Below are 27490 nucleotides of genomic sequence, written 5' to 3' on the forward strand. Positions count from 1 at the left end.
GGCATGCACTTATGCTAGTTGTATATTGCATAATATGCGACTGGCGCATGCTTATGTGAATTGGGACTTAATTGATGTGTGTGGACGCAGCGTGGTAACAAAAATTGAACAATCTTCGCCAATTATAAGCCAAACAAACTTTAGTCCCTTCACATAAAATTCAGATTTCAGCATATGGACTATTCCCAACTAATTCCCCATAACCGACTAGTCCAGCTGGCTAAATCTGACCAATTATGTTGTGTCTTCCATATACATGCTAGTTTTGTTGCTATCTGCAAACTCAAGATGAACAATTGGTGCTATTTGTGACATAAGCTCAATTCAAGCATTTTTGACCCAAAAAGTGTCCTAACTAATTACATTAGGTTTTATGATAAAAATGTAAATTTGGCTACCTCTACACTACCTCTGAGGAAGATTTTGGAAATATCTTCCACAGGGTGAATATGTATTTCAAATGGAATGAACACATTAGGCAGCTCCATTAGAATATGTTGTATTAGGTTAGAATTAGAATTAGAATTTCATACACTCTCTGATGAGAAATATTCAATCTAATCTTCCATAGATGGAGGTGAGTTTCAAATAGAGTTGGTTAATGTGCTAATCGCATTCACACTCCCCCTATGGAAGATATTTCCAAAATCTTCCACAGGGGGAGTGTGGTCTATAAATGGATTAGCCCATTTCAGCCATCAGTAATGCTGGTTTCATACTTTCCTGCCACTTGGATGACGATTTTGCTTCACTGCTCAGTTGCACCAGAAATACAAGCGACAAGCCAATATATCAATTGCTTCGCCCAAAGTGCAAGATCACACTAGGAGTTGATTTCAAGTCAACTCAGAAGCGGTGCTGGTCTGATGTATGAAAACAGAATACAATTTTTGGCCAATAAGCACAAAGCGGTGCTGAGCGGCAACATTGGCTTTCAGAGTCATGATGCTGCTGTTCAGCGGTGTGCCGCTCTACTTGCAGAAAAGTACAAGCGACATGATGAAGCGTCACACCGCTCAGTGGCAAGCACCAGAAAATAGGAAACCAGCATAACACTGGTCTCCAAGTAGTCTGTGTTACAGACTGTGTACCTATATTACCCATAGGAAAAGAAACTACTGGGAACTAGTACACATTCTTGGAAACCATACTCGCCGCGCCATGCCATGTACTCACCACTCTCTGTTGCGCCGCAACCCTCCCTTGATCGCGAGTAGTCTTTGTCAAAGACTAGTCTCCAAGCGGTGCAGAATTAATTTGCAATAGCCTAACATATAATCTTTCGGTACAATTACCGAATGGGGTGCAACTTGCTAGACTTGAGCCCAGCCCTCATTTTCTGGAGTTTAGGGTTGGGGTAGGGCAGTCTTGTAATAAGACTAGTAGAGTTGCACCCTATTCAGCAATCGCCCCAATTTTTCATATGAAATGTTACATGTATTCGCCCTTTGCACGGATCCGCCATCTTGCTACCACAACAAGGTTCTCCCAGCAAATGCATGCGCAAAATGTGCATTTGCGTTTCTTTCGCTTTCCTAGCAACACGCCAGAAGGGTTTTGCAACACGTACGCGGTAATCAAAACATGCGTTTATCAGGCGTACGCACACACAGCACACACTTTGCGGGTAGAACCTTGTTTTGAGATGACTGTGCGATCAGCAAATGAAGAGCTTATTTCCAAACCGTGTTAAGTCCACAACACCATATGTCTCATTTCCTTGTGAGATACAATCACAATTACTTTGACAAGTTTGACATTATACTAAAATGCAGAAAACCTTTTACGAGCGCGACTACCGTGATGTTGCAAATTCGGCGCTAACAACGCGTACGGTGCACAGTTCATTCATAAATTTCCACTCGGCAACAACAGATCGCCTCAGCAGCCAATCAGAGACAAGTGCGTGCAACGCAGTAAATACGCGATGTATCCTTACAATACGCGCTCGTCTAAGGTTTTCTGCATTTTAGTATAGCAATAATACATTGTATCATCAACAAACTATTATTTACCATAACAATGCTGCATAACAATATGCAGACTATTGTTCTCATTTGCGAAACAAAGGCCTCACACAGTATTGTCACTGTGCATCCATCCACTGTTTGCTTTGTAATGGTGCATCCAACTGAAATTATAATACCTACTGTAGCACCACAACACATTGCAATATCGCACAAGAAAATCAGAAACACAGGATAGTGGACTTAACACGGTTTGGAAATAAGCTCTTCAAATACAAGTCATATTACTTACAAATTGGAGTTGTGTTAGATATCTTTTCCACCATAGATACTTATAGAACCTTGGTCCTGCTGCTGATAGTGTGTAGTACCCATACATGACAAAATGGATGAAGGAATTCAATGTAGCACCAAACCAAGCTGTTATCATGGAAGAAAAAAGAGAACAATTAAATATGTCATACTTCTTTGCAAAGTGCATCTTAATCCTGAATACACACTTCCAAACCAAATAAAACAAACCAAACAAATTACCAAATTCATTCCAATAAGCGCCCAGGGTCGCTAAACAAAGTCATTTTGGGTGGGCACTTACTTTTTACATCCAGGTCTAATTTTTTTGTAAGGGGCGTTTATTAGAGACAAATTTATGTATGTTATAAAAGGGTCCTGAGACATTGTAGTAGCTTTTCTGATGCAGAAAATGTATGGCAAGGACTTCTAATCTCCCAGCTATTTTACTGTATCAAGGTCTATCCATCACTTCAACATTAATGGTACCCTTTAGCAACTTAACAATACCCTGGGTGGGCGCATATTGGGGCATGGGTGCTTATTGGAATGAATACGGTATTTCTTATTCAGTATACAAGTTTTACTCATGGTATGGGTGCAGCCACAAACGTAAACTACCACAAAAATACTGGGTAGGCAGCTGTATTTTTCACAGCATCGAAGCCCGTAGCTTGCTAAAATAGATTGTCTAAATTGTAGATATTTTTATAGACCCTTCACTCTCTATGAATTGATCAATGCAATTTTTGCCAAAGCTCACCACCATTTGCAAGATGTTGTGAACTACCAAATCGCAACTGTTGACAATAGTTGCTAACCTTAAAAGTAATGATTTTAAAAGCACTCGTATTCGGCACATTTTTCGATAAGTACTCATGAGCAATATATTGGTTTATTAATTAGCAAGACTTTAGACCAATGCTTCTTAATTCCAGTAATTAGTAGTTCTGCTTGGGCCAAATAATACAAAAACAATTCATGCTTTTGCCAAAGTTTAGATTATAAATTCACTGATAACAAAACAATGTCATTTTTGAAGGGAAACTAATATGCCCTCCGTCATTTCCGAAATTGTATCAAACAAATGTTGTCACCACAATTCACATTTATGCTAGGTTACACAAAACTACTTTCTAGTTTGTTTGTACATTATTTCTGCTTTGAACATTAATAATAAACCATGAACAGGGAGTCTGAAAAGGTAGTGAACCTTTTGTTTGTGCCGCTACAATGTTTAGACAAGGGAATTTTCCACAACTTGTGATTTACAGTAAAGGGGATTCAGTGGTGTAGCATGAGTCATCCAATGGGAGGAGTACCAACCATGATTGTGGGGCTACCGGGTCTGATGGGGGTGGGGGGGGGGGCACAAGCCATTTTTCAGCAAATTTTCTTATGGGATTTAGATGAGTTGACTTCTGACGTTATTGCCTGACAGTATGCATCATCACAATTTCCTTTGTTTTTTGCCTGGCAGTATGCATGTGCATCGTATTTTGTTCAGGGCCTGTGCTTTTAAACCTCCCGCCACATCACAATAAGGCTATTAAACAGTGTTGTGGTTACATGCTCTTCGCTGAAGCATATCGATATACCGGTCCCTTGCCTTTGTTGATAAACATTGAGGTCAACTCATCTATACATTTTCAAATCCCCCTCCCCTTGTGCCCTAGATGAGGCTACGCCACAGACGAGAGCACTCCATGAATTCTGTCAGGTTTTGTGTAGAAATTGCTCAAAAAATAATTATAGCTTCCTTCTCTTTGATATTTACTCCTGCTCCAGGTTGTAACAGAACTTAAGGTTATACAGGATTTTGAACTTTTGTGTAGGCAAATTGGCTGCACGTAGCCACCTAAAATATTTTGTTTTTCAAAAAATAAACATGGCAGGCCTAAAAATCATACTTCATCTTAAAGTTGACACTCTAATGATTATTATTGTAATTATACTTTTAACGTCATAGCTCATACACAAATGTACTTTGTAAGTGTTTCAATTTGTGTTCAATTTCATGAGCATGAGGTTTTTTGGGAAAGAGGCCAGGAAAATATGGGGAGAGGGTCCGATTTCATTGCGATTTCAAGCATATGTGTTACAAACAAACCAATGAAATAATGTACCTATTTATTCTTTCGATAGGTCCTCCTGATTTAAAACAGTAAGCTTACATGTTCACAGAATGTCAATGAAAATGATGGGGTAAATGTAGTCTTTTTTGCAACAACAATATTAATTTAGTGTGCCAATATATTGACACAATTATTCCCTACATTATTTCTTTTGAAGTATCAGCTAACACATGCATATCAAAATTTTATGAATCAGCTACGGGAAACATTAAAAATAATTTATTTCATCTCAGCATATCAGGCCAAATGGTCCAAAATGGAGTTCTGAGATATCCACACATTTAGTTTCAAGTACTCACATTTTCTGCTATTTCACAGTATCAATTCACAATCCCATAATATTCCAGGTGGAGTGCTCCTGTATTACTACTGATAATCCTTACTGCATGGGAATTATCAATTGATTTTCACAAAACTTGCAGAAATTGACAAATTTCTGCCAAAACTTCCACACTATCTATTATCATGTTCAAACCATGTGCTAACTTGTTTACAATGCTAGTTAGTGTTGCCAGGGCCAAGGTGATAGTACTTATTTTATTGATTTTGTCTAGTATAGTGCTGGTTGAATACTCATGCTCCACTGTGCATATGCTTCAGTGATTTTAGCAATCAAATGAAAATGATAGGGTTGCCAGTTCATGCACTGGAATAATAATCACTATAAGGGGGCACATCACTATATAAATGTCCCATTGAAATACATGTGAAAATACAATAAAGTAACTAGGTGCATAATAATTATGAGTCCTGGGGAGGGTAGAATGGGGAGGGGGAGCAGTTTTTGGCAAACATTTACAGTGCATCTTTATAAGGCTTAGGAAACACTACAGAAACATTCAAATCTGCATCATAATATCTAGGCCATTTAAAGTTTCCACATTGGCAAAGTTAGGCTGGCCGAGAGCAGGGCCAGGGAGGATGACAGGAAATGTTGGCATACCTTTTAAAATCTAACCCACGGGCCCCATGTATATTTGGGATTCCCCTTCCAAAGAAAATGATAGCCCTCACACCTTCTCTTTCTTCCATGAGTTACACCAAATGCGGAAGGATTTAGTGTAGTGTCCCCTTAAAACAAGAACTGTCTTTAAAAAAAGAATTAGTGCTGTGGGATATCTAGAGCAAATATTGATACACAAAAATAATTTAAAAATACTTTGTTGATACAATTTTTTCAATATACATCTCTGAGATGTTTAATATATACATATACTTCATAAATAAAAATTAAAAAACAAAAGACAAGTTGAGTGGAATTTTCACCCTCCGTAACCTTAATCAAATCAAATTGTATGGCATCATATGGTGCCCAACAGTGGCGTACCATGGCCGCCCCAACCCGGGGGCTGAAGAAAATTCAATTTTGCCGCCCCTTACTCTACAGCCCGAAAAGGTTGACCCAATTTTTTTCTCGATCGTTTGGAAAAGTGAAGAGCAAAAAAAAAAGTTTCAGGCGCTAGCGCCTAAAAGCAGCACATTTTGATGTAGTACCATTTTTTCACAATTTTTTAGGCTTTATCAAATTTTGCCGCCCTTTTTTTATTTACTAATTCTTTTTGCCGCCCCTTCGTTTTTGCCGCCCTGTTTTTGCCGCCTTCTTCTTCCACCGCCCCTTCATTTTGGCCGCCCCCTGCTTTTACCCCGGGGTGCTGGCACCCACAAAGCCCCCCCCAAAAAAAATACGTGCATGCCCAATTTGTTTAGGCAAAAGGTAAATCCTGCCCTGTTTCTGTCTATGCTCAAAAGATTGAATGAATTACTCACATTGTCCACCAGCCACCCATTTCATTCCAATCCACCAGAGTGCAAACATAGAGGCATGGTGATAGACATGCAGAAAGGTCAACTGGCTGTTTTTCTTGTAAAATAAAGATGAGAGTGTCTAACATTTCAAAGCATTTGGAGAAGTAGAACCACCATAAAGCTTTGGCAATCTGTGAAATATTAAAACACACATTAAGATTATTAATATTGATACAAATTTATATTACTATTACTAATAATTCTGAATTAACTATTAATTTTTCTATTACTGATAAACAATAATATGTAATTAAGCAACAAAAAACCCAAACAAATTGCCATGAAGCTAGGGTTTGTCTGGAAGAGGCTAAATTTTGTCAAAAGCAGCCAACTTTGGCCAAAAAACAGCTGTAATTTCATACAGCTAAAAATATTTAAAATCCACAAAATGCAAAATCTGGGTTGGTTGGCCCGTAGAACAGTGTTTTTTTCTTCCCCTGATCGATTAAATTATTCTGCCGAAAGCAGTATGTATTCGAATTGGAACTTGAAACACGACTATTGGGCTAAATAATAGCGGATTGCCATGACAAATCATTCTGTCACTCAGGTTTGGGCTACGTTTTCCATGTTGCCACGAAGTTTTTACGGTACAAAGTGCTCAATGTGTCTGCATGTCGGGCTAATGAATTATGCATTAGAAAAAAAAATGGCAGGGACGGTCATAAATTCTTTATACGGGGTTGTAGTAAAATGTTTGCCTTGAAGAGTGATTTTAAATAATGTTTGACTTGATTCTGGACTTTGAAAAGAATATAAAGCTGTGAATGTGTAAAGTGTTTATTGTTTTAAAGAAGTTAATCTGAAATAAGGTATCTGTGAAGGATTTTAGAGATATTTAAATGGGCCTGCACCCCCCGTCTTACAAAAATGTCGAATTTTTTTGTGAACGGTACCTAAATAGTTCAGCCTGATACTGAATATTTAGGGAGATCAGGGCAAAGTGGAACACGGGCAAAGCGGAATCATCAGTCGGCTGCTGGAGCAGGTGACTACAATCTTTGGCTGCATCCTTTTTTGTACTTTGTGTACTTCACCCTCTATCTTTTTAACCAAATATCCCACAGAGTCGTGCGATATGTCAAACTTTTCCTCTGGTCATAAAGAACAAAAAGTCAGTGGTCACATCTCTGTAGGATCATTGGTTAATGAGATATAGTCACTTTTTTGTACTTTGTGTACTTACCCCTCTATCTTTTTAACCAAATATCCCACAGAGTCGTGCGATATGTCAAACTTTTCCTCTGGTCATAAAGAACGAAAAAGTCAGTGGTCACATCTCTGTAGGATCATTGGTTAATGAGATATAGTGACTTTTTGTACTTTGTGTACTTAACCCTTTATCTTTTTAACCAAATATCCCACAGAGTTGTGCGATATGTCAAACTTTTCCTCTGGTCATAAGGAACAAAAAAGTCAGTGGTCACATCTCTGTAGGATCATTGGTTAATGAGATATAGTCACTTTTTGTACTTTATGCACCAACCCCTCTATCTTTTTAACCAAATATCCCACAGAGTTGTGCGATATGTCAAACTTTTCCTCTGGTCATAAGGAACAAAAAAGTCAGTGGTCACATCTCTGTAGGATCATTGGTTAATGAGATATAGTCACTTTGTTGTACTTTGTGTACTTACCCCTCTATCTTTTTAACCAAATATCCCACAGAGTCGTGCGATATGTCAAACTTTTCCTCTGGTCATAAAGAACAAAAAAGTCAGTGGTCACGTCTCTGTAGGATCATTGGTTAATGAGATATAGTGACTTTTTGTACTTTGTGTACTTAACCCTCTATCTTTTTAACCAAATATCCCACAGAGTTGTGCGATATGTCAAACTTTTCCTCTGGTCATAAGGAGCAAAAAAGTCAGTGGTCACATCTCTGTAGGATCATTGGTTAATGAGATATAGTCACTTTTTTGTACTTTATGCACCAAACCCTCTATCTTTTTAACCAAATATCCCACAGAGTTGTGCGATATGTCAAACTTTTCCTCTGGTCATAAGGAACAAAAAGTCAGTGGTCACATCTCTGTTGGATCATTGGTTAATGAAATATAGTCACTTTTTTGTACTTTATGCACCAAACCCTCTATCTTTTTTACCCAAATATCCCACAGAGTCGCATGCGATATGTCAAACTTTTCCTCTGGTCATAAAGAACAAAAAAGTTAGTGGTCACATCTCTGTAGGATCATTGGTAAATGAGATATAGTCAATTTTTTGTACTTTGTGTACTTAACAATCTATCTTTTTAACCAAATATCCCACAGAGTCGTGCGATATGTCAAACTTTTCCTCGGGTCATAAAGAACAAAAAAGTCAGTGCTCACATCTCTGTAGGATCATTGGTTAATGAGATATAGCACTTTGTGCATTTAACCCTCTATCTTGTTAACCAAATATACCACAGAGTCGCAATGCGATATCTGATATGTCAAACTTTACCTCTAGTACGTGAAGACGGCCTGATTGGCGCGAGGTTCATATCGGTGCGTATGCACCAAATATGTATCTTGTAAACCTTAAGTTTTGCCTTGCCTTGCTTCGTAATCATGTTTGGGCTGGACAAAAAAAAAAGTTCCACTTTTCCCCAGTTTCCCCTCGGTATTTCGTCTTTAAGCTTACTGATATACAGGGATTGAATACGGGTGTCACGGCCCTGGTTAGTGTGCATTCAAATCAGAGATCCCTGTTCAAGGCCATCTTACTTAGCCGTCGGAAATGATTGCAAATTACACATTTGTAATCATTTTGACCACAAAATATGATGTGAAAACACAGGTAAGCAATGAGAACAAGTTCTCAAACATTGAAATTTGTAGCTTACTACAACCTGATGATGTACTCATCCCAGGCAAACCTTAGTTAACACATTTGCTAGTCAGCCAAATTCGCCGACAATGTCAATGCATATTTACATAGAAATTTAAAACAACTGGCAAGAAGGAAACCTACATAAATATGTTTTCTATACTTCACTTGACCCAAATATATGATTTTTATGGTGATAAGACAATCGCACATGGAATTTTAGAGGGATTTTGATAGCAAAAAAAAAAAAAAAAAGCTGCTATCATAATGAGACTAAGATCTAGAAACACCCCCGAAATGCCGTTATGGGGAATTTTGCTAGCTGAATCTTTTTGATGAAAGTCAATCTTTGACAAGATGTAACTTTGCTACGGAAAGTGCTATGAAAAAAAAGATTTTCAGTTTTGGCTTTGTTTACTCAAGAGCTTTAATTTGATATATAAAATGATGCAGTTTGATGGCAAATTTGAATTCACCTAGCATACCTACATATATACCATGTACATGTCAGATGTACGGTATATTGTATTGGCAAATATCCATAAAAGCGTTCATTATAAAATTATTTTGATAAATTGTCACATTTTATGCCATGTATTAATATCCTTAAAAGTAACCGGTGGATTTGCGAACAATTTGTCGACATAAATGACCTTCCCGGAGAAACGGTAGCCCATGTCAGATGTACGGTATATTGTATTGGCATATATCCATAAAAGCGTTCATTATAAAATTATTTTGATAAATTGTCACATTTTATGCCATGTATTAATATCCTTAAAAGTAACCGTGGATTTACGAACAATTTGTCGACATAAATGACCTTCCCGGAGAAACGGTAGCCCATGTCAGATGTACGGTATATTGTATTGGCAAATATCCATAAAAGCGTTCATTATAAAATTATGTTGATAAATTGTCACATTTTATGCCATGTATTAATATCCTTAAAAGTAACCGTGGATTTGCGAACAATTTGTCGACATAAATGACCTTCCCGGAGAAACGGTAGCCCATGTCAGATGTACGGTATATTGTATTGGCAAATATCCATAAAAGCGTTCATTATAAAATTATTTTGATAAATTGTCACATTTTATGCCATGTATTAATATCCTTAAAAGTAACCGGTGGATTTGCGAACAATTTGTCGACATAAATGACCTTCCCGGAGAAACGGTAGCCCATGTCAGATGTACGGTATATTGTATTGGCAAATATCCATAAAAGCGTTCATTATAAAATTATTTTGATAAATTGTCACATTTTATGCCATGTATTAATATCCTTAAAAGTAACCGGTGGTTTTGCGAACAATTTGTCGACATAAATGACCTTCCCGGAGAAACGGTAGCCCAAAATGGGTTACATTGCATAATATGCAGACGAATGGTCAAATTAATAGAAAAATACCTGTGATAAATTTATCTGTACACATTGTCGCACTCTGAGTGACGTATAGTATATTTGCAACCCTGTGAACAATTTGTCGACATAATGATGTTCGCGGAGAAACGGTGGCCCAAAATGCGTTATTTTTGGTTATATGCAGACGAATGGCCAAATTAATAGAAATATACCTGTGATAAATTTATCTGTACAAATTGTCGCATTACGAGTGACATATGGTATATTTGCAACCCTACTGTGGATTTGTGAACAATTTGTCGACATAAATGACCTTCGCGGAAAAACGGTAGCCCAAAATGGGTTATATTTGGTAATATGCAGACGAATAGTCAAATTAATAGAAAAATACCTGTGATAAATTTATCTGTACAAATTGTCGCACTCCGAGTGACATATGGTATATTTGCAACCCTACTGTGGATTTGCAATTTGCAAACAATTTGTCGACATAAATGACGCTTGGGATAAATTATTAGAAAAATAGGGTTTTTTTTGCCTAGTCCTTTTTAGTACTTTTTTTGGTCCTGGTGACAACCCTGCAAGTACGATATTTCACATTGAAATTGTTTTGTTTAGAAAGGTGATTATTTAATTTTTAAAAAGAGGGGTCAACCATGTCTGTAGGAAAATAATTAGCAAAGCTATGGGCAAATGTATTTTGCCAAATTCTGTGACCATCATTGACGGTACCTTACAATGAATTACTGTACAAAAAAGCAAGTACCCATTATGCAACATTTTTCAGCACAGCAATCAATTTTACAGAAAAGAGATTTTATTTGAAAAAATCATATCACTGTATGATAACATCTGTATCAAGGTGTACCAATTGACACTTTTTGACTTTTAACCTGAAGTTTCTGGTGTCCAAATTTCAATTTTATTTGTATTTCCTACACAGTTATTAAGCTATTTCTGTGGTCACAAGTTGAAGGAGGCCCTCTATTATCTATACGCATCCATGGCACATGATACGTGATTATACCCTAGTTTCCTTGTGTGTAGCCTTCTTCACTCTGTACGAAGGCTACAGCATCAATATATTGAAAAATGCAGGGTACATCGATCATGTCAGTAAATATTTTGTTTTGGGACTGATTATTCGGACTACCACCCGGCATGCAGGTATTCCTGCATTAAATACATCAGAATTATTACCATTGCAAGATGGCTTAAAGCTAGCATTTCAAGTATCTCTTATAAGCTAATAACAAATGGTGCCTGCTGGAATCTCTTGAGGCATTGTCTTTTTTAAAGACATTTCTTGTTTGATTTATTTGAGGAGTGAAATTATCTTATTAAAACAAAGTGTGTGTAATACTTTTTACATTTAATTCACTGGTTTATTAGTATTTTCTTAAAAGATGCATTTATTTATATGTCTTTTGCATTTATTTATATAAACTTATTCATTTATCCTATACGTTTTCTCATTATGCAATGAAAATATAAACATGTTCTATGGGCGGGCTGACCTATAAAATAGGGCTAAAATTACCCAAAAATATCACCAAAATCTGACAAATCTGAAAAAAAAATCTGAAAATTTTTGCAAACATATTTTCTGGAAATGTCAGCCAAAATAAATCCAATTTTGGCCCCAAAATGGCCGATGTTACATGATTTTAGCTGAATTAAAAAAAATCTCCAAAAGGCAAATTCTGGCTCAGTCGGGCTATTAGAACAGGGTTTTCCCCATTTTAAATGCCGAAATTCTGAAGATTCGGTCACTTTATATAAACCAAGTAAAAAACCAAAGTTAATTATCACAATATTGTTTGTTTGTGCCAAATAATCGACTTAGACAGTTTGTTATTCATGCCTTTTTTAAAGGAAGCTGGCAATTTTTTAGATGTTTATTATTTTCAGTTAAGGAGCTCATTTTCAAGTTCAAATCCTACTGAATTAATTACTAATTTCATACATGCATGCATCTACAATATAGCAGACCACATTCAGTGATAAGGGACCGTCCACAAACACTTGTTGGGAGGGGGCCTGATGCAAACAAATTTCATCGTGAATATTTTTCGGGGTACCCCCCTTTACAGACTTCAAAAATTTTAGGGCCCCCCTTTTTGACATGAAAATTATGGGTCAACCCCATAGAAAAGCATATAAACTAAATTTTCCCAGGAAAATTTGTGGTCATTTTTTTCAGACCCCCCCCCCTTAGGAGGGTCAAAATTTTGCAGGGCCCTCCTTTTTGCATCAGGCCCCCTAACAAGTGTTTGTGAACACTCCCTAAGTCATATATTTGAAGTTGGAAGACATTGTCATCATATTTTTCTAATCAGGGCACAACCTTTTGTTACATGCATATTAATGTTTATTAAATAAAAATATTTATTTTTCCTCTACCTTAAAAATGAAATTGGGTTGCCTTTTCAAGCTGCAAGTTTGTTCTTTTCTCGCCAGCTGAAATTATTGAATGTCTTTGCCTTGGATGTGTGCAAATTAATCTTTAGTTGCGTGGCTTTTTAATATTTTCACATTAAAAATTACAAATTGAGTTCAGTTCATGCGTCTCAATCTGGTTTTTTATTTGAAATATGATTAAAATTTCCTTGTGATTAAGGTCAGAATCTCCAACCATAACAAAGTGGACCACCACAATTAAGATGGCAGATAGAAAGACTTCAGTACATGCCTTTAATTTATAATGTGCCCTTTAGATAGATGGAGTGCTAATTAAACAAGAACTGTCTTTAAAAAAGACAATGCCATATATGAAATTGATATAGGTCCAATAGGGACAGGGTACATTGTTCAATACTATACATGTATAAATTATGCCCATGTCACAGGCCCTAAAAACTTTATTTGTCATCCGATTTTTAGCTGTTGAAAGTTTATTGCATGTACTGTAGCTAGAAACAAATTTGGGTACAATTACCAAATAGGGTGCAACTGGCTAGACTTGAGTCCAGTCCTCATTTACGGAGTTTAGGGTTAGGGTTTAGGCTTGGGGTAGGGCAGTCTTGTAATAAGACTAGTAGAGTTGCACCCTATTCGGCAATCGCTCCCAAATTTGAATATGACATAGTCAATTGTGACATGATCTGGTTCATGGAGGCCAAAAGGAGGCACTTTTGAAAATTGAGTAACAATAATTATTACCTTATAAACATTGATTATTAATTAGGCTATCGCACACTGAAAACACCAAAGTTCTAGCATACTCGGTTGTTAAGTTATGAAGTTTTGTGATGTCTATTTTCTTATGTATTTTATTGTTTTTTTACTGCATATTTTTGCCTTTATCTCAATTTCAAATGTGCCGCCTCCATGGACCAGATTGTGTCACAATTGATGTCAATGTGATGTAGCCTATACATGTATATGTAAGACAGATCTCAATTTCAAGTTTGCCGCCTCCATGGACCAGTTTTTGTGTCACAATTGATGTCAATGTGATGTAGCCTATATATGTAAGACAGATCTCAATTTCAAGTTTGCCGCCTCCATGGACCAGATTGTGTCACAATTGATGTCAATGTGATGTAGCCTATATATGTAAGACAGAGATCCAGTTTGATGTAAATCTTCAATATTTCCATTATACATGTAGGCTTTCAAGAAGAAAATTTTAAATATATTTCAATTCTATTTACCCTGTACTCATGTGGATCATAGGAGTATACCACTTCTTGACAGCTTAGACTATATCCAAGTTTGTAGCCACATATTACATTCTGTAGAGACATAAAAAAACAAAAACATAGTATGAATATATAATTGAGCACATAATGAGGAATTATCAGAAATATTTTGTACAAATTATATTGAATAGCTGCACTATCAGATGATCAAAGTATAGAGTTTCCTGTCACCCCACCTGTATTTTAATTCTTATTGGGATTTTTCAAAAAAAATTAAAATAAAAAAGTGTGCTTTTGCTCACCATCGCAGATTTTTCTGCGGGTGCTCCGGTTTTCCTCCTGTATCTAAAATCTGGCTTCTTCCCATATCCCTGTCCCATTATATCCGGATGGCATCCCTTAAATTTAGTAGCCTCTGAGCACTACTGTGCTTAGCCTGGCTTGGGCCGAATGTTATAAATAAATTTAAAAAAAGATCATAGTTGATTAGCTATCACTTGTATTTAAAAGAGAACAAAAAACAAACAAAAACAGAATACATGTATAGCTATAATGGGAGGTCTTTCTTCAGACTATTTAGTGGTTAATAAAGCAGGGATTTTCGGTCGAGTTTGCGGGTACTCGACCGAGATTTCACTACCCGGATATAAGAGAGCCAGCATTGAATTTGTATCCATTTTGAAATCATTAATAGAGTATGACATGAACACAAATTATGCACTTTGCATATTAAAACACCAACATTTTTTTTTTGTGCAAATTATTGCAGGTACCCTGCCTTATTCATATTAGTGGATTTAAATCATTATTATATTTGTAAGTAGCAGCTAGCCTTCTGAAAAAATATTATTGATGTGAACATACCATAATCAGTTTCATATAATTTGTATCACAAAACAAAAGCAGTATACATCAGGTTGTACTTTTGAATAAAATGATTGATCAATACCGTCTCTGTTTTATTTATTTTTAGCTCTGAAAAACAGATTACTATCAAAATGATAGTGACTGCAAGGCTGAGCAAGACAAAGAAAGGTCATAATTCCTGATGTGAATATTAAGGGTATACGAGGTATTGTTGGTTGAAGCAGCCAAAGAAAAATTGATTTTCATTATCTGAATCAATATATTATTGAAAAATAACACGTTGGTGTTTTGCAAAAGTTCATTCTACAAATCATATACTTTGAAAACTTGCTTAATTTATTGTTGTTAATGAGTTACGTACGTTTTACAAAAGTGTTGTTGTTTCAGGCCTCTTTACAACATAACTCAAGAACCACAGGACCTACAAAAGTATATCTGTGATATTTGAATTCTACTACACGCTCGCTATGAATTGAGCAATGCAATTTTTGCTAAAGCTCACTACCATTCGCAAGATGCTGTGAACTACCTTTTTTCTGCTGCTTCGACCATCTATTGGAGAAAAAGTTTCAAATATGACAGAGTACAAAATATAAATTCCACAAAAATTGGATGGTCAAACTCATGTATTAGGTAAGCATGAGGGGGGGGGAGGATACTCAGGTTTGGTATAGGAAGGAGGTGTTGATCAGAATCTGAAAATAGACCTATCAATAAATCAATTTTTCAATAAATTTGGATTAAACAACATTCCAAAAACTTTTTACACAAAATTGGGCTATTTTTCAGAAACAAGAGCACCAATGGCGCTGTGGCTCTACGCTTTTTTTGTGGGAAAGCAATTGTTCTTGGAGTCGAATGCGCAACAGGTTGGTAGCTGTATGGAAAGGTTGGGTAGGTCGGCCTGAAGGTTTAAAAAAATTCCCCACAAATATTGAATACGGTCCTTGAAACTCGATGCGGGGGTCAATCTTCCTCCGCCGCATTATTATTTTTAGCCGCATTACTATTAGTTGCAAAATCTGAAAATAATTCATTATTGTGCAAATTACTACTGAACCAGCAAGAATAATTTGTTCTGCAAAATTTTAAAATCCCTTTTTTAGTATTTTTAGTTTTCAACAACTATAGAAAGCCTTGGCAACTATTAGAATTCATCTAAATTGACCTCAGACGACCTCAAAATGACCTCCCAAAAATTTGGCTCTAAATGGTGACCTCAGATGACCCCAAAATGACCTTCCAAAAATTTGACTTCAAATGTTGACTGTACCCACCAAGTTTCATGCCCATACGACAGTTTTAGTAATTTGACCTCAGGTGACCCCTGGCTGACTCGAAATGAGCTTCCAAAAATTTGACTCTAAATGTTGACTGTACGCACCAAGTTTCATGCACATACGACAGTTTTTAGTAATTTGACCTCAGATGACCCCTGGATGACCCCAAAATACCCTTCCAAAAATTCGGTTCTAAATGTTGACTGTACCCACCAAGTTTCATGCCCATACGACAGTTTTGCTAATTTGACTTCAGATGACCCTGGATGACCTCTGGTGACCGTGACCCACTAACCAATACAAACTTGTTCTGTGCGACCCCACAAAATTAGGCTCCAAATGTTGGCCGTACCCACCAATGCCCATACGACATTTTTAGCAATTTTACCTCAGATGACCCCTGGGTGACACCGGTTGATCCTGAAATGACCTTCCAAAAATTTGACTCCAAATGTTGACTGTACCCACCAAGTTTCATGCCCATATGGCAGTTTTTGCTAATTTTACCTCAGATGACCCTGGATGACCTCAGGTGTCCTTGACCCACTAACCAATACAAACTTGTTCTGCCTGGGGTCAAGATGCACCCACCAAGTTCGAGGAACATGCGACCCCACAAAATTTGGCTCCAAATGTTGACTGTATCCAGTTTCATGTTCATACAACAGTTTTTTAGTAATATGACCTCAGATGACCCCTGGGTGACCCCAAAATGACCTTCCCAAAATTTTGATTCCAAATGTTGACTGTACCCACCAAGTTTCATGACCATACGACAGTTTTTACTAATTTGACCTCAGATGACCCCTGATGACCCCAAAATGACCTTCCCAAAATTTGACTCCAAATGTTGACTGTACCCACCAAGTTTCATGCCCATGCGACAGTTTTAGTAATTTGACCTCAGATGACCCCTAGGTAACCCCGGATGACCTTCCCAAAATTTGACTCAAAGGTTGACTGTACCCACCTAGTTTCATGCCCATACGACAATTTTTAGTATCTTCCCAAAATTTGACTTTAAATGTTGACTGTACCCACCAAGTTTCATGCCCATACGAGTTTTTAGTAATTTGACCTCAGATGACCCCTGGGTGACCCTGGATGACCTTCCCAAAATTTGACTCCAAATGTTGACTGTAACCAGTTTCATGACCCTACAACAGTTTTTGCAAATTTGACCTCAGATGACCCCTGGATGACCTCAGGTGACCTTGACCCGCTAACCAATACAAACTTATGCTGGGGTCAAGATGCACCTAGTACCAGGGATCTATACGATGATTTTGTTTTTTGGGTGGATCACCGCATTTTACACATAAAATACACGTAACCCACACACAACGCAATTGAATAACAGACCGGTACTGCACAGTGCCGCTGGTTACCAGCTGTTCTCATTTATGTAATCAGCAATTGGAGGCTACAAAATCTGGTGCATTTATAGTGTACGGTACCAGTGGCGGCGCCACGGGGGGCATGGGGGGCAAATGCCCCCCCAGTCAGAACTCTTGCCCCCCTGTTGCCCCCCAGAAAAAACCCAAAATAACAAAAAATTTCCACTTTTTACGGTAATTTTGCGCAAACTTTGTTGATTTTGCCCCCCTGAAATTCACTTTGCGCCCCTAATGCCCCCCGAAAAATTTCCTGGCGCCGCCACTGTGCGGTACTAACATGTGATATCGGAATTGACACAAATTTTACGGTAACAAAATCAGTCATACCCAGAAAGGATAAAATTCGAATTGAGAAAATATTGTATGTGACATGGTGTACTAAAGATGCATCCACCCACCAAGTTTGAGGAACATGCTTCCCTACTATGCTAGTCTGAGGTGCTCTGACGATAACACTCGATCGCCATGCAATCTAAGTTTTGTAGGCCAGTGGGACAACGGAATCACTACGTGAACGAGCTACTACTACAATAGTCTCTGAGTAAAGAGGCAGACACAGACAAAGAAACAGATAGTGAATTAAATAGTGATGATCAGTTGAGTTGTAGCAACTACAAATTTCGAACGTTTGTCAGGGGGTCAAATCCCCACCATTTATATTTCCCCCACACTTTTTAGACAGACACCTTTTTTATCAAAAATTGAACCCCCACCCTTATGCAGTGTTTGTGACCAAAGCTTACAGCATTACTTATCAAATTCGGAAGACTGAACATCGGCGCTATCGCTGTTTCATACAGTCACTTCCGGACCAAAGCTTACAGCATTACTTATCAAATTCGGAAGACTGAACATCGGCGCTATCGCTGTTTCATACAGTCACTTCCGGGTCCATTTTAGCACTATCTGCGCCATCAATCCATTTCAGAATCCGAATTGATGCAGAATTTATCCTCATCTATTATATCAAACACTCATGATTTTCTTATTCATCTGAAACATCTTTCGAAAAGATACGACTTTAGATTGTTTACAGCATTACTTTATCAAATTCGGAAGACTGAACATCGGCGGCGCGCCGTTTCATACAGTCACTTCCGGGTCCATTTTATCATTATCTGCGCCATCAATCCATTTCAGAATCCGAATTGATGCAGAATTTATCCTCATCTATCAAACACTCGTGATTTTCTTATTCATCTGAAACATTTGCGACATATTAAATGTTGGCAAAACTGCATCACTGCAACTGCATCGAAAAGATACGACTTTAGATTGTTTATCATAAACACATGGGCAAATTGTAAAGGGCTGAGATACCTGTGAGATCCTGAATACATGAAAACGTCAGTCTATACTCTCTACACGGCCGCTGTGGTTCGGATCGCTCCACTTCTAGTGTGAGCGAGCGGGCCAAAGCGGCTGATGTAGAGACTGAAAATTATATTCATTCATAAAACTCACGGCGCGTCGATTCTACTGTGGGGCAGTGATGCCAACGCCGCGCCTTAGGCGCACAATTGGGCTACTTGGCAATCGCTTGCCGCTACTCAAAAAAGCTTGCCGCTACTTGTCTAAAATTGGGCTACTTTTGCCAGTCTCAGGCCGCGGCAGTAATTTGATGTATTTTCCTTTCAATTTAGCCGATTTATAAAGGTTTTGAGTCTTTGAAGCTCCAAATTGAAGTTACAATGGGTTTTGTGACCATTTATTGATCGGTCAGTAACTTCCCAGTAAGTACCGGAAGTTTGAATGTCAAGTGCTTTACCGCCCAATTGGGTGTTTTGCGTTCTAAATTCGGGTAAATCCGCCCAAATATCCGTTATTGGGCGCTTTTTTGGAAGCTTGAAGAATTGGGCTACTTGAGAATCCTTTACCGCGTCCTGGCGAGTCAATGCGCAGCGCCTTGACACTGAAAAGTTTTGGCAACACTGCTGTGGGGTGACGTCGTATGAATTGAAAACATCAGCAAATTAATTTTTGACATTTTCTTTCCAGATTTATGAAGAAAATATGAATGTTTTTCAACAGATCATCAAATTACTTTATTATATTTTTTTTGCAATTGGTAGCGTTACCCACACGCTTTATAATTATATATTGCTCCCACGCTTTTTAGAAACCCACCCTTTATTCCGCAAAATTGTAATTTTTACAGATTTTCAGAATTCCCAACCCACGCTGTATAGAAAGCGTGCCAGACAAACAATGATAATGAATAGCCAGATGTGACCTTCGCTGTCGAGACGTTGTTTTCAGGGTTGTCAAACCCGCGATTTGGTAACCCAATTAGGCGACTTTTGAAGATTTTCCCGGGACAATTTCCTGCCCCATAGAATGCAAAGGGTAAAGAAAAAATTAGGCGACTTTTTCGATTATTTGACCTGCGATTCGGGCTGAATTTTTTTTGCAACCCTGGTTATTTAGCGTTAATTTAGCTAAATTACTACGCCGCTGGTCTCTAAATATTTTGAAGTGTTGTCCCATGGTAACAAAACTCCCGAGAACTCAATAAACAATCTGGACAAAGGAATCATCCAATCACGTTTCTATCCATGTGAGATCACCGCAAAAATTCATGATAAAAGGTCACTTTCCCAAAGAAAAATAGTGCAATCCGTCAATTCCGCCATGATCTCACAACTTAAATTACTCAGACCAAAATAATCTCTAGCGCATACAGGGAACCAAGCAAAACGATAGAAATGACTTGTTTCTCATGACGACTTTTGACTTTTCTCACTTCAAAATAAGTACTTTCCCCACCCCAAATTCACTTCTAAAGGAGTGCAATCGATTGCTAAATAACTAAGCAAACCTTGGAACGTAATTTCAAAGCCAAATATCATAAACAAAAAAAACCTTAGCATAAAAAGCAAGAACGCAAGTGGCCAAAATATGTAGCAAAAATACAGTCCTCACTGACTGCAATGACTCAGGCTCACCTAGCTACGCTAAGAGCCAAAAAATGATACCAAAATTAGCCTAGAGAAAGGTGTCATTGTCATTTATATATCCAATGGCCCACATTGCAGCCCATGTTTGCGGCGCATCCCTGTATGGTCATTTGCACGGAGCACCCTCCCCAGGAGTAAGTAATGTCAGGTATTTTAATGTCAAATTATAGAAATACATACATGTATCCAGCTGATATTTCATGGTTTGTTCTTCTCAGTCGGAACATAGAAACATACTGTAGGCATGCCTTAGTCCTTCAAGAATGACCCACGGCTATGTGGGGGGGGGGGGCTCGGCGAAGCCGAGCATGTTCGGCGAAGGCGAACAACGAGGCCGAAGGCCGATACTGGGGATATAGTTTTAAACTTCTCAAGCCGAGAGTCATTCTTGAAGGACTAGCATGCCTGCTTGCTATATCATTATCAAATAAAGCTCCGATGGAAAAACATTCAGATTTGAGCCTTCGTGGTAAATATCACACAAATTATGTGAGCAATTAAAAAGGTCTTTTCAACTGTTTTGGCCATTTTGAAATGACATTGTTAAAGAAAAAAAACATATGCATACAACAGGACTCTTAAGAAAAATATGAATAAAATGAAAAAAAAAAGAACTAACAACTCCTTTTAAAAAACAAACCATGAAGCCTACAGTACACGTAATTATAGAGGCAAGAAATGATGAGTGATGAATATATTACTCAAAAAAATATATTAGGCAAAAAAAAGTGGTGCGAAATGCAATTTTTTTTATTATTCCTGACTTGGTATTTTTATGGTATTTTGAGAAAAAAACCCTGATTTTACGCCAAATTTTTCTGTTAAACTTAAAAAAAAATTAATGAAATAAAAAAAATCTGCATTTCTTTTTTTTTTTTTTTTTTTAATCGCGCAATTTTACAAATGCACACACAAGCTTTGAGACAAACCTTTTTTTGGCCTTGTAGCAATTATAATTGCCTTTGTTATGAGCTAAACAACCAGCTGTACAATGTACTGTATGCGATACCCATCACTGACTGCACTACCTCATTGCAGAGATGCTACACAATTATGAATAGGGTAATATTAAGGGATGGGGTATGAACGTTTGGACAGTATTTATTGTGGGACATTAGAGCACATCAGACATATCGAACTGCATTCTGAATACAAAGAATGTCCTTCTGATATCAAATAATTTTGATTTTTGAAATTGCAATGTAATACACATTTTATGGCAAATGATTAAAATTGATATTTTGATATTTAACAGTACTTGAAGTAAACTTTATAAATCTGATTCAATTTATACTTAAAGTGTATGTAGGTGGGATGAAAAGCCGACTATCAATTGAAAATTTTGACCTTTCGTATTGAAGATATGGATTTTTTTCCCAAAACACACAAAAAAAAAATAGGTCTTTTTGGGAAAAAAATCCATATCTTCAATATAAAAGGTCAAAATTTTAAATTGATCGTCGGCTTTTCCTCCCAGCTACATACACTTTAAGAATATATCATTAGATTTATAAAATTTATTTCGAGGACTGTTATATATCAAAATTTGAAAATATCAAATTTTAATAATTTGTCATAAAATTTGTACTACATGTATATCGTGAATTTCAAAAATGAAAATTATTTGATATCAGAAAGACATGCTTCATATTCGATTGCAATTCGATACGTCTGAGGTGCTCTCATGTCCCACAAAAAATACTGTCGAAACGCCATAAACGCTCATTCTAGATCCCTTAACATTTGGCAAAAGCACAGGCAATACCAAATAGTGCTTGAAGAATACTAATTTGAACTTATGTTATGAGTACCACCTATTAGTATTACAAGCTGATCGTAGGTGAGAAGGTGCAATTTACATCTGGGCATAGTACCAGGTGGTTTATTTTTACTGAAAATTGTGAATTTAAAGAAATATATTGCCAATTTCTTAATTTAGTGCCTAATTAAAATTAATAAAAATAATATTTTGTGGTGCAGTTATATGGTTTTAAGAATGAAATGGCACATAATATACATGTATGTCCTACGTTGGGGGTGTATGTTGAATCAGACCTAAAACAGGGTCTTTATAAAAAAAAAAAAGAAAAAAAAAAAGCTGAAAATGCTCAATAAACACTGAAAATGAGGGGAAAATGGCTCAAATTGGGCTGAAAATAAAAGAAAACACATACATCTCAGGAATACAAAAAGAGGAAATAAGCTGAAAAGAGGAAAAGTTTCAGGTCATCAGTAGTATACAAGCCATTTTTTGGTAACCGAATGGTTGACCGAAATGAACATTTTTGGAGAGCAAGCTTATTTTCATATTATCTATTCAGTAAATGTGCTATTCCAGTTGAAATCCATACACCCCCTGTGGAAGACATGACCTTAATCTTTCACACAGGGAGTGTGAATTTCAAATGGGTTCACCTGAAATTGACACCCCCTGTTTGGGAGATTAAGGTCATGTCTTCCATAGGGGGTGTATGGATTTCAACTGGAATATGCCTATATGCCTACCAGTGTCACTTTCAGTGAGGTATACGTTAATGATATGATTGATATCATCTCATAGACATCATGCAAGTTGATGCCTCGAAGTGGAACTAGCCTGCATATCAAATCACAAATTGACTCAATAAAATGATGGCTAATAATAAACTAAACTATTAAAGCAAAATGTTGCTGAGATGACAAAACCTTGTCTTTTTGGTACAATGTTTTTTCCCTTCTGATTTTGTAGCTACAGGGTGTATCAAAATGATTGGTACCGGGCTATGTGACATTTTCAAAAATATATCAAAATTATAAAATTGCTAATTAATATAGCTTTTGTACTATAAATAGAAAGGGGCATATGTTAACTTATTGATCTATTAATCCGAAGTTGATAGGTTGATGCATATGGGAGCTATTGTCATTTAAACGAAGATCGACGTAATCATGGTTTGACTTACACAACACAAGATGTAGGTTCACTGCTTGAACCATTTATTGCATACATACTCTTCAATATCTCACCTCAGTATACATAACATTATTAAACATAAAATTGCTTTACACGTGCTTTTAGAAAGATAGTTCCTGAAGTCCCCGCCTTACGACTCTGGCAGTGTGAGGTGAAGCCCTATCGTGAAAGAACTTAACAACTGGGATGGGTCCATTCTGTAACTGCCCATATCAATTTTTTAAAAAGCATTGCAAGTTATATCATGTTTGCATGGGATACGCCTTGCTCTTAGAAACTGTCTCCTAAATCTTCTCTGCACTTCTCCATAGCTTCGGGGAGACCAGTGATTCTTAACTATGAATGCACACTGAAGTGTGGAATACTGTGGAGCCATTCCAATAACTTTTACCAGGTCTAAACAAACCTACACTGTCTACAGTCTATAGCCATTCTGCCACACCATCTACTTGGTAATCTCAAAAATACAATTTAAATTACCGCCCTGGATGGTGTTGATTCTTTCACCCCAAAAAATTATTCAAGTCAACAATATTGCTCTCAAGCAATAAATATTGATTATTACATTAATATATATTATGAATGAAGAAATAGGCAAGGAAAATATTAAACATTTCAATGATTTTCAACATAACATCCTCACAAGGTATTTGCAGTAAAATAGATCTTTGAAAATGGTGCGCTACTGATCCAGCGTTACGATGAAAAGTGTAAAAACACCTACTTTCCTTTAGAATCATGTAACTTCTGAATAGAACGTGCTATCTTTATGATCTAAAATTCTTAGAGAAGATAAAACTACTATAATTACAAATATTTAAACAATTAACCCCAAACTGGCACAAAAAGTAGACAAAAAAATCGGCAAAAATGAGAAGTCTTCGGTACCAATCATTTTGATACACCCTGTAGCAAGTCAGTTTTCATACTATCAAAACCTTGTATGTCAATCTGCAAAAATAAACCCACAATTCCCAAATTGTTTTGATTAAACCTGGTATATCTTATAAAATACACAGCTACAAGGTTTTACCAGTACATGCACATTTTAGCCAAAAGCATAATGAACGTTATTATCAGTTATTTCATCTAAAATGAAAGTAATTTAAATTAAACTTCAACACTACTTGTTTATTTCCTCGAAAGCGCTCCCGGTAAGCGAAATAAACAAGTAGTGTTGAGATTCAATTTAAATTGCTTTCATGATATTTCTTGACTATCGACCCATGTTTAGCCGGTTTATTCTCAACATGAAAACAAAAGGAACCTGTACAAAGTAATAGCAGTGTCATTTGCAATGATGAGGTAATGCGTCATATTGCAAAGGATTCTGGGAAGGGCAAGATATCTTCTCTGATCCCAGTTTTACCCTTTAACTAGTTTTACCCTAACCCACAGAAGATATCTTACCCTTCCCAGAATGCTTTGCAACATGATCTATCACCTCATTTCATCAAATGACACTCCCATTACATTGTACCGGTTCCCTTTGTTTTAATTTTGGGAACTGATTGAGCATGAGTCGATAGTCAAGAAATGAACATACATGTATTTTCCAAGAGCTGGATGTGCTGTCACTGTCAACCCATGATGCATTACATATAAGGCCAAGTAAAAAATAAAATATGTTTCACGTCCGGGTTTTCGAAAAAAAGGAGGAGGAGGGGGCTTTTTATTTTCTATTTTTTATCGCAAAATTGGTGTAAATACCCATACTTAGAGCTGTTTTAGCGTATACAATAATGCTTGAAAAAATGAAGGAGGCCCTTTTTTATTTGTTGTTCTGTGAGTTACACCCCCTCCAATGATCACAAAACCTTCCTAAATTGTTTTTTGTATCTTAACAAGGCTATAGAAAGCATTCCAACTTCCTAGACATATTTTTTGAAAAGTTATAACTGAATTTCAAAAATATATTTGAGGAAACCTCAAAAAAGGAAGCGGGAGGGGACGTGAAACATGTTTATTTTTTTATTTTGCCTAATGAAAGACAAAGATAAGAAGACTAGTTTGCGTCTGACGTCACTGTCAATCAAATTCTCTACGATCCTTGATGGGCTAATAGCTCGTATAAGGAAGGTCGATTCATCTGGCTGGTGCCGATCGGAGAAAAGGAATAGCAGTGAATGGCGAAAAATACGTACTCTTACAAGGCAAAAAGCAACTTTTCTAGGCATTGTGGACATGGTGCCTTCGCCAAAAAAAGTTTCCTACTATTAAGACCTAACTTTTGAGATGGTTTGTATGTTATAAGGTGCAAAATTAACAATAAGGCGCCCGGTTTTACCGCCGTGTTCAGCAACTCATATCATCACGACACTTGTAAACAAACCGTGCTCGGAGTTTGATTGACAGATGACGTCAGACGCAAACTAGTCTTTTTTATCTTTGTCTATCATTATAGCTCATCAGTACAGGAAATCAAAATGGGAGAAATGCATTGTGGGAAGGGTAAGGTATCTTCTTCAAGTTCAACCTACCTCTTTAACAATATGAAATGAAAGTACCATACATAAGAAATTATACACAAGCATCGGTCTCTTTAGGTCAAATGGTTCCCGGCCTTCCATAAGCTTCGGCCCGAGCCATACCATTAAGCAATACAGGAATATGATGACTAGAGTGGGAACCGGCGACTGCAGAAATAGCCAGTTTTCTACTCTTGGATCTGTGAAATAAAAAAAGAGAAACATACATTAGTCAATAAGCCAAATCGCTATTGTAACTTCCGGTTTTTTTAGGACACTTTGCCCTTTGACCTATCTGGAAAATTCGGGTTTTGTGCGTACAAAATATAATTTAAAACTTGTTACTAGAATAAAGAACAAACTAAAAAACATTATTATTATGAATTAATTATTTAAATATTTTTAATGATAACATTATGACAATAATAAATAAATTATTAATAATTACAGCAATTTTCCCGATAGGTCAAAGGACAAAGTGTCCTAAAACTGCAAAAACTGTCCCACAATGCATTGCAAACTTCCAATGCCGATTGGGCTTATTTTACTATAAAGGCCCATTCAGTGATTTGCTCATCCGGATGATCGTAAAAACCTTTGTCATTGTCATAGATGTGCTAACATAGCCTGCGAGTGGTTCAGCCGAAAGCTGTGAATTTAAGACAAAATAAGACATTTACACGAATCTGTAATAACATGTATTTGAATGGGGCTTCAACTTCGTCAACACTGCTGTTTTCTTTGTTTTTTGCCAAATTTGTCATTTCAAAAATACCAAATGACAATTTGAATGACTTATCCTTCACTTTTAAGCAATTTATAAACAATTTTAATTTTTTTTTTTTCACACTTGCGCTGGGATCACTGAATGGGTCTTTAACTTTACTTCTTGGGTCATTTGGATTCAATGTTGTGTCATAATGTGCAGGATTAGCATCTATTAAAAAAAATTAAATTTACCCAAATATGGTTTAGTTTTAAAAATTAAATTTACCCAAATATGGTTTAGTTTTAAAATTAGGATTTTTTTCTAAATATAAGGATACATTTTTGGCACAGTATAGCACAAAGTCTGGTCATTTCAATTGAATACCTGAGTGGAAGAAGGGCCCAACTCCAATTTTTAACAAAAATGAGTTAGACCCAGCATGTTATTGCCAGCAGACTGTTCTTCCTTGTGTGTGAAAGATGAGCCAAAATCTACTCTCTAAATAGTCTTCCACGTACACTTAATCATGGTTTTCATGGAGTTGGGCCCTTCTTCCACAAATATTGGGTTAAAGAGGAATTTTTGTTCCTCCATGAAGTCTGCTTTTCACTACAATAAACTTTCTTGCTAACATATTACATGCTTCTACTTGTGCAATTATAATGGATAATTACCAAATTTATAACACATCTGCTTACGGAACTACCGCTTGCAGTATATTAGTGGAAGAAGGGCCCAACTCCAGCTCGTATTAAGACCTGTACCGTTGCCATGGAAACATCATTTATAATTTCGAATGTATGTAATAATGTATGGCCATGTATTAAAGGTTCC

At 36.8% G+C, this 27490-nt stretch overlaps 1 protein-coding gene across 1 annotated transcript in view; it reads right to left on the minus strand.

The window, feature by feature from the left end:
* LOC140168234 (very long chain fatty acid elongase 4-like) overlaps positions 1–27490 on the minus strand; it is a 45443-nt gene that overhangs the window by 900 nt on the left and 17053 nt on the right. Inside the window, 5 exon segments of the mRNA XM_072191569.1 lie at positions 2260–2387; positions 6161–6258; positions 6260–6330; positions 14038–14118; positions 25960–26147. Of these exon segments, the coding sequence (XP_072047670.1) occupies positions 2260–2387; positions 6161–6258; positions 6260–6330; positions 14038–14118; positions 25960–26147 (566 nt within the window).

This window comes from Amphiura filiformis, chromosome 13 (assembly GCF_039555335.1).
Source record: "Amphiura filiformis chromosome 13, Afil_fr2py, whole genome shotgun sequence".
Taxonomy (NCBI): Eukaryota; Metazoa; Echinodermata; class Ophiuroidea; order Amphilepidida; family Amphiuridae; genus Amphiura; species Amphiura filiformis.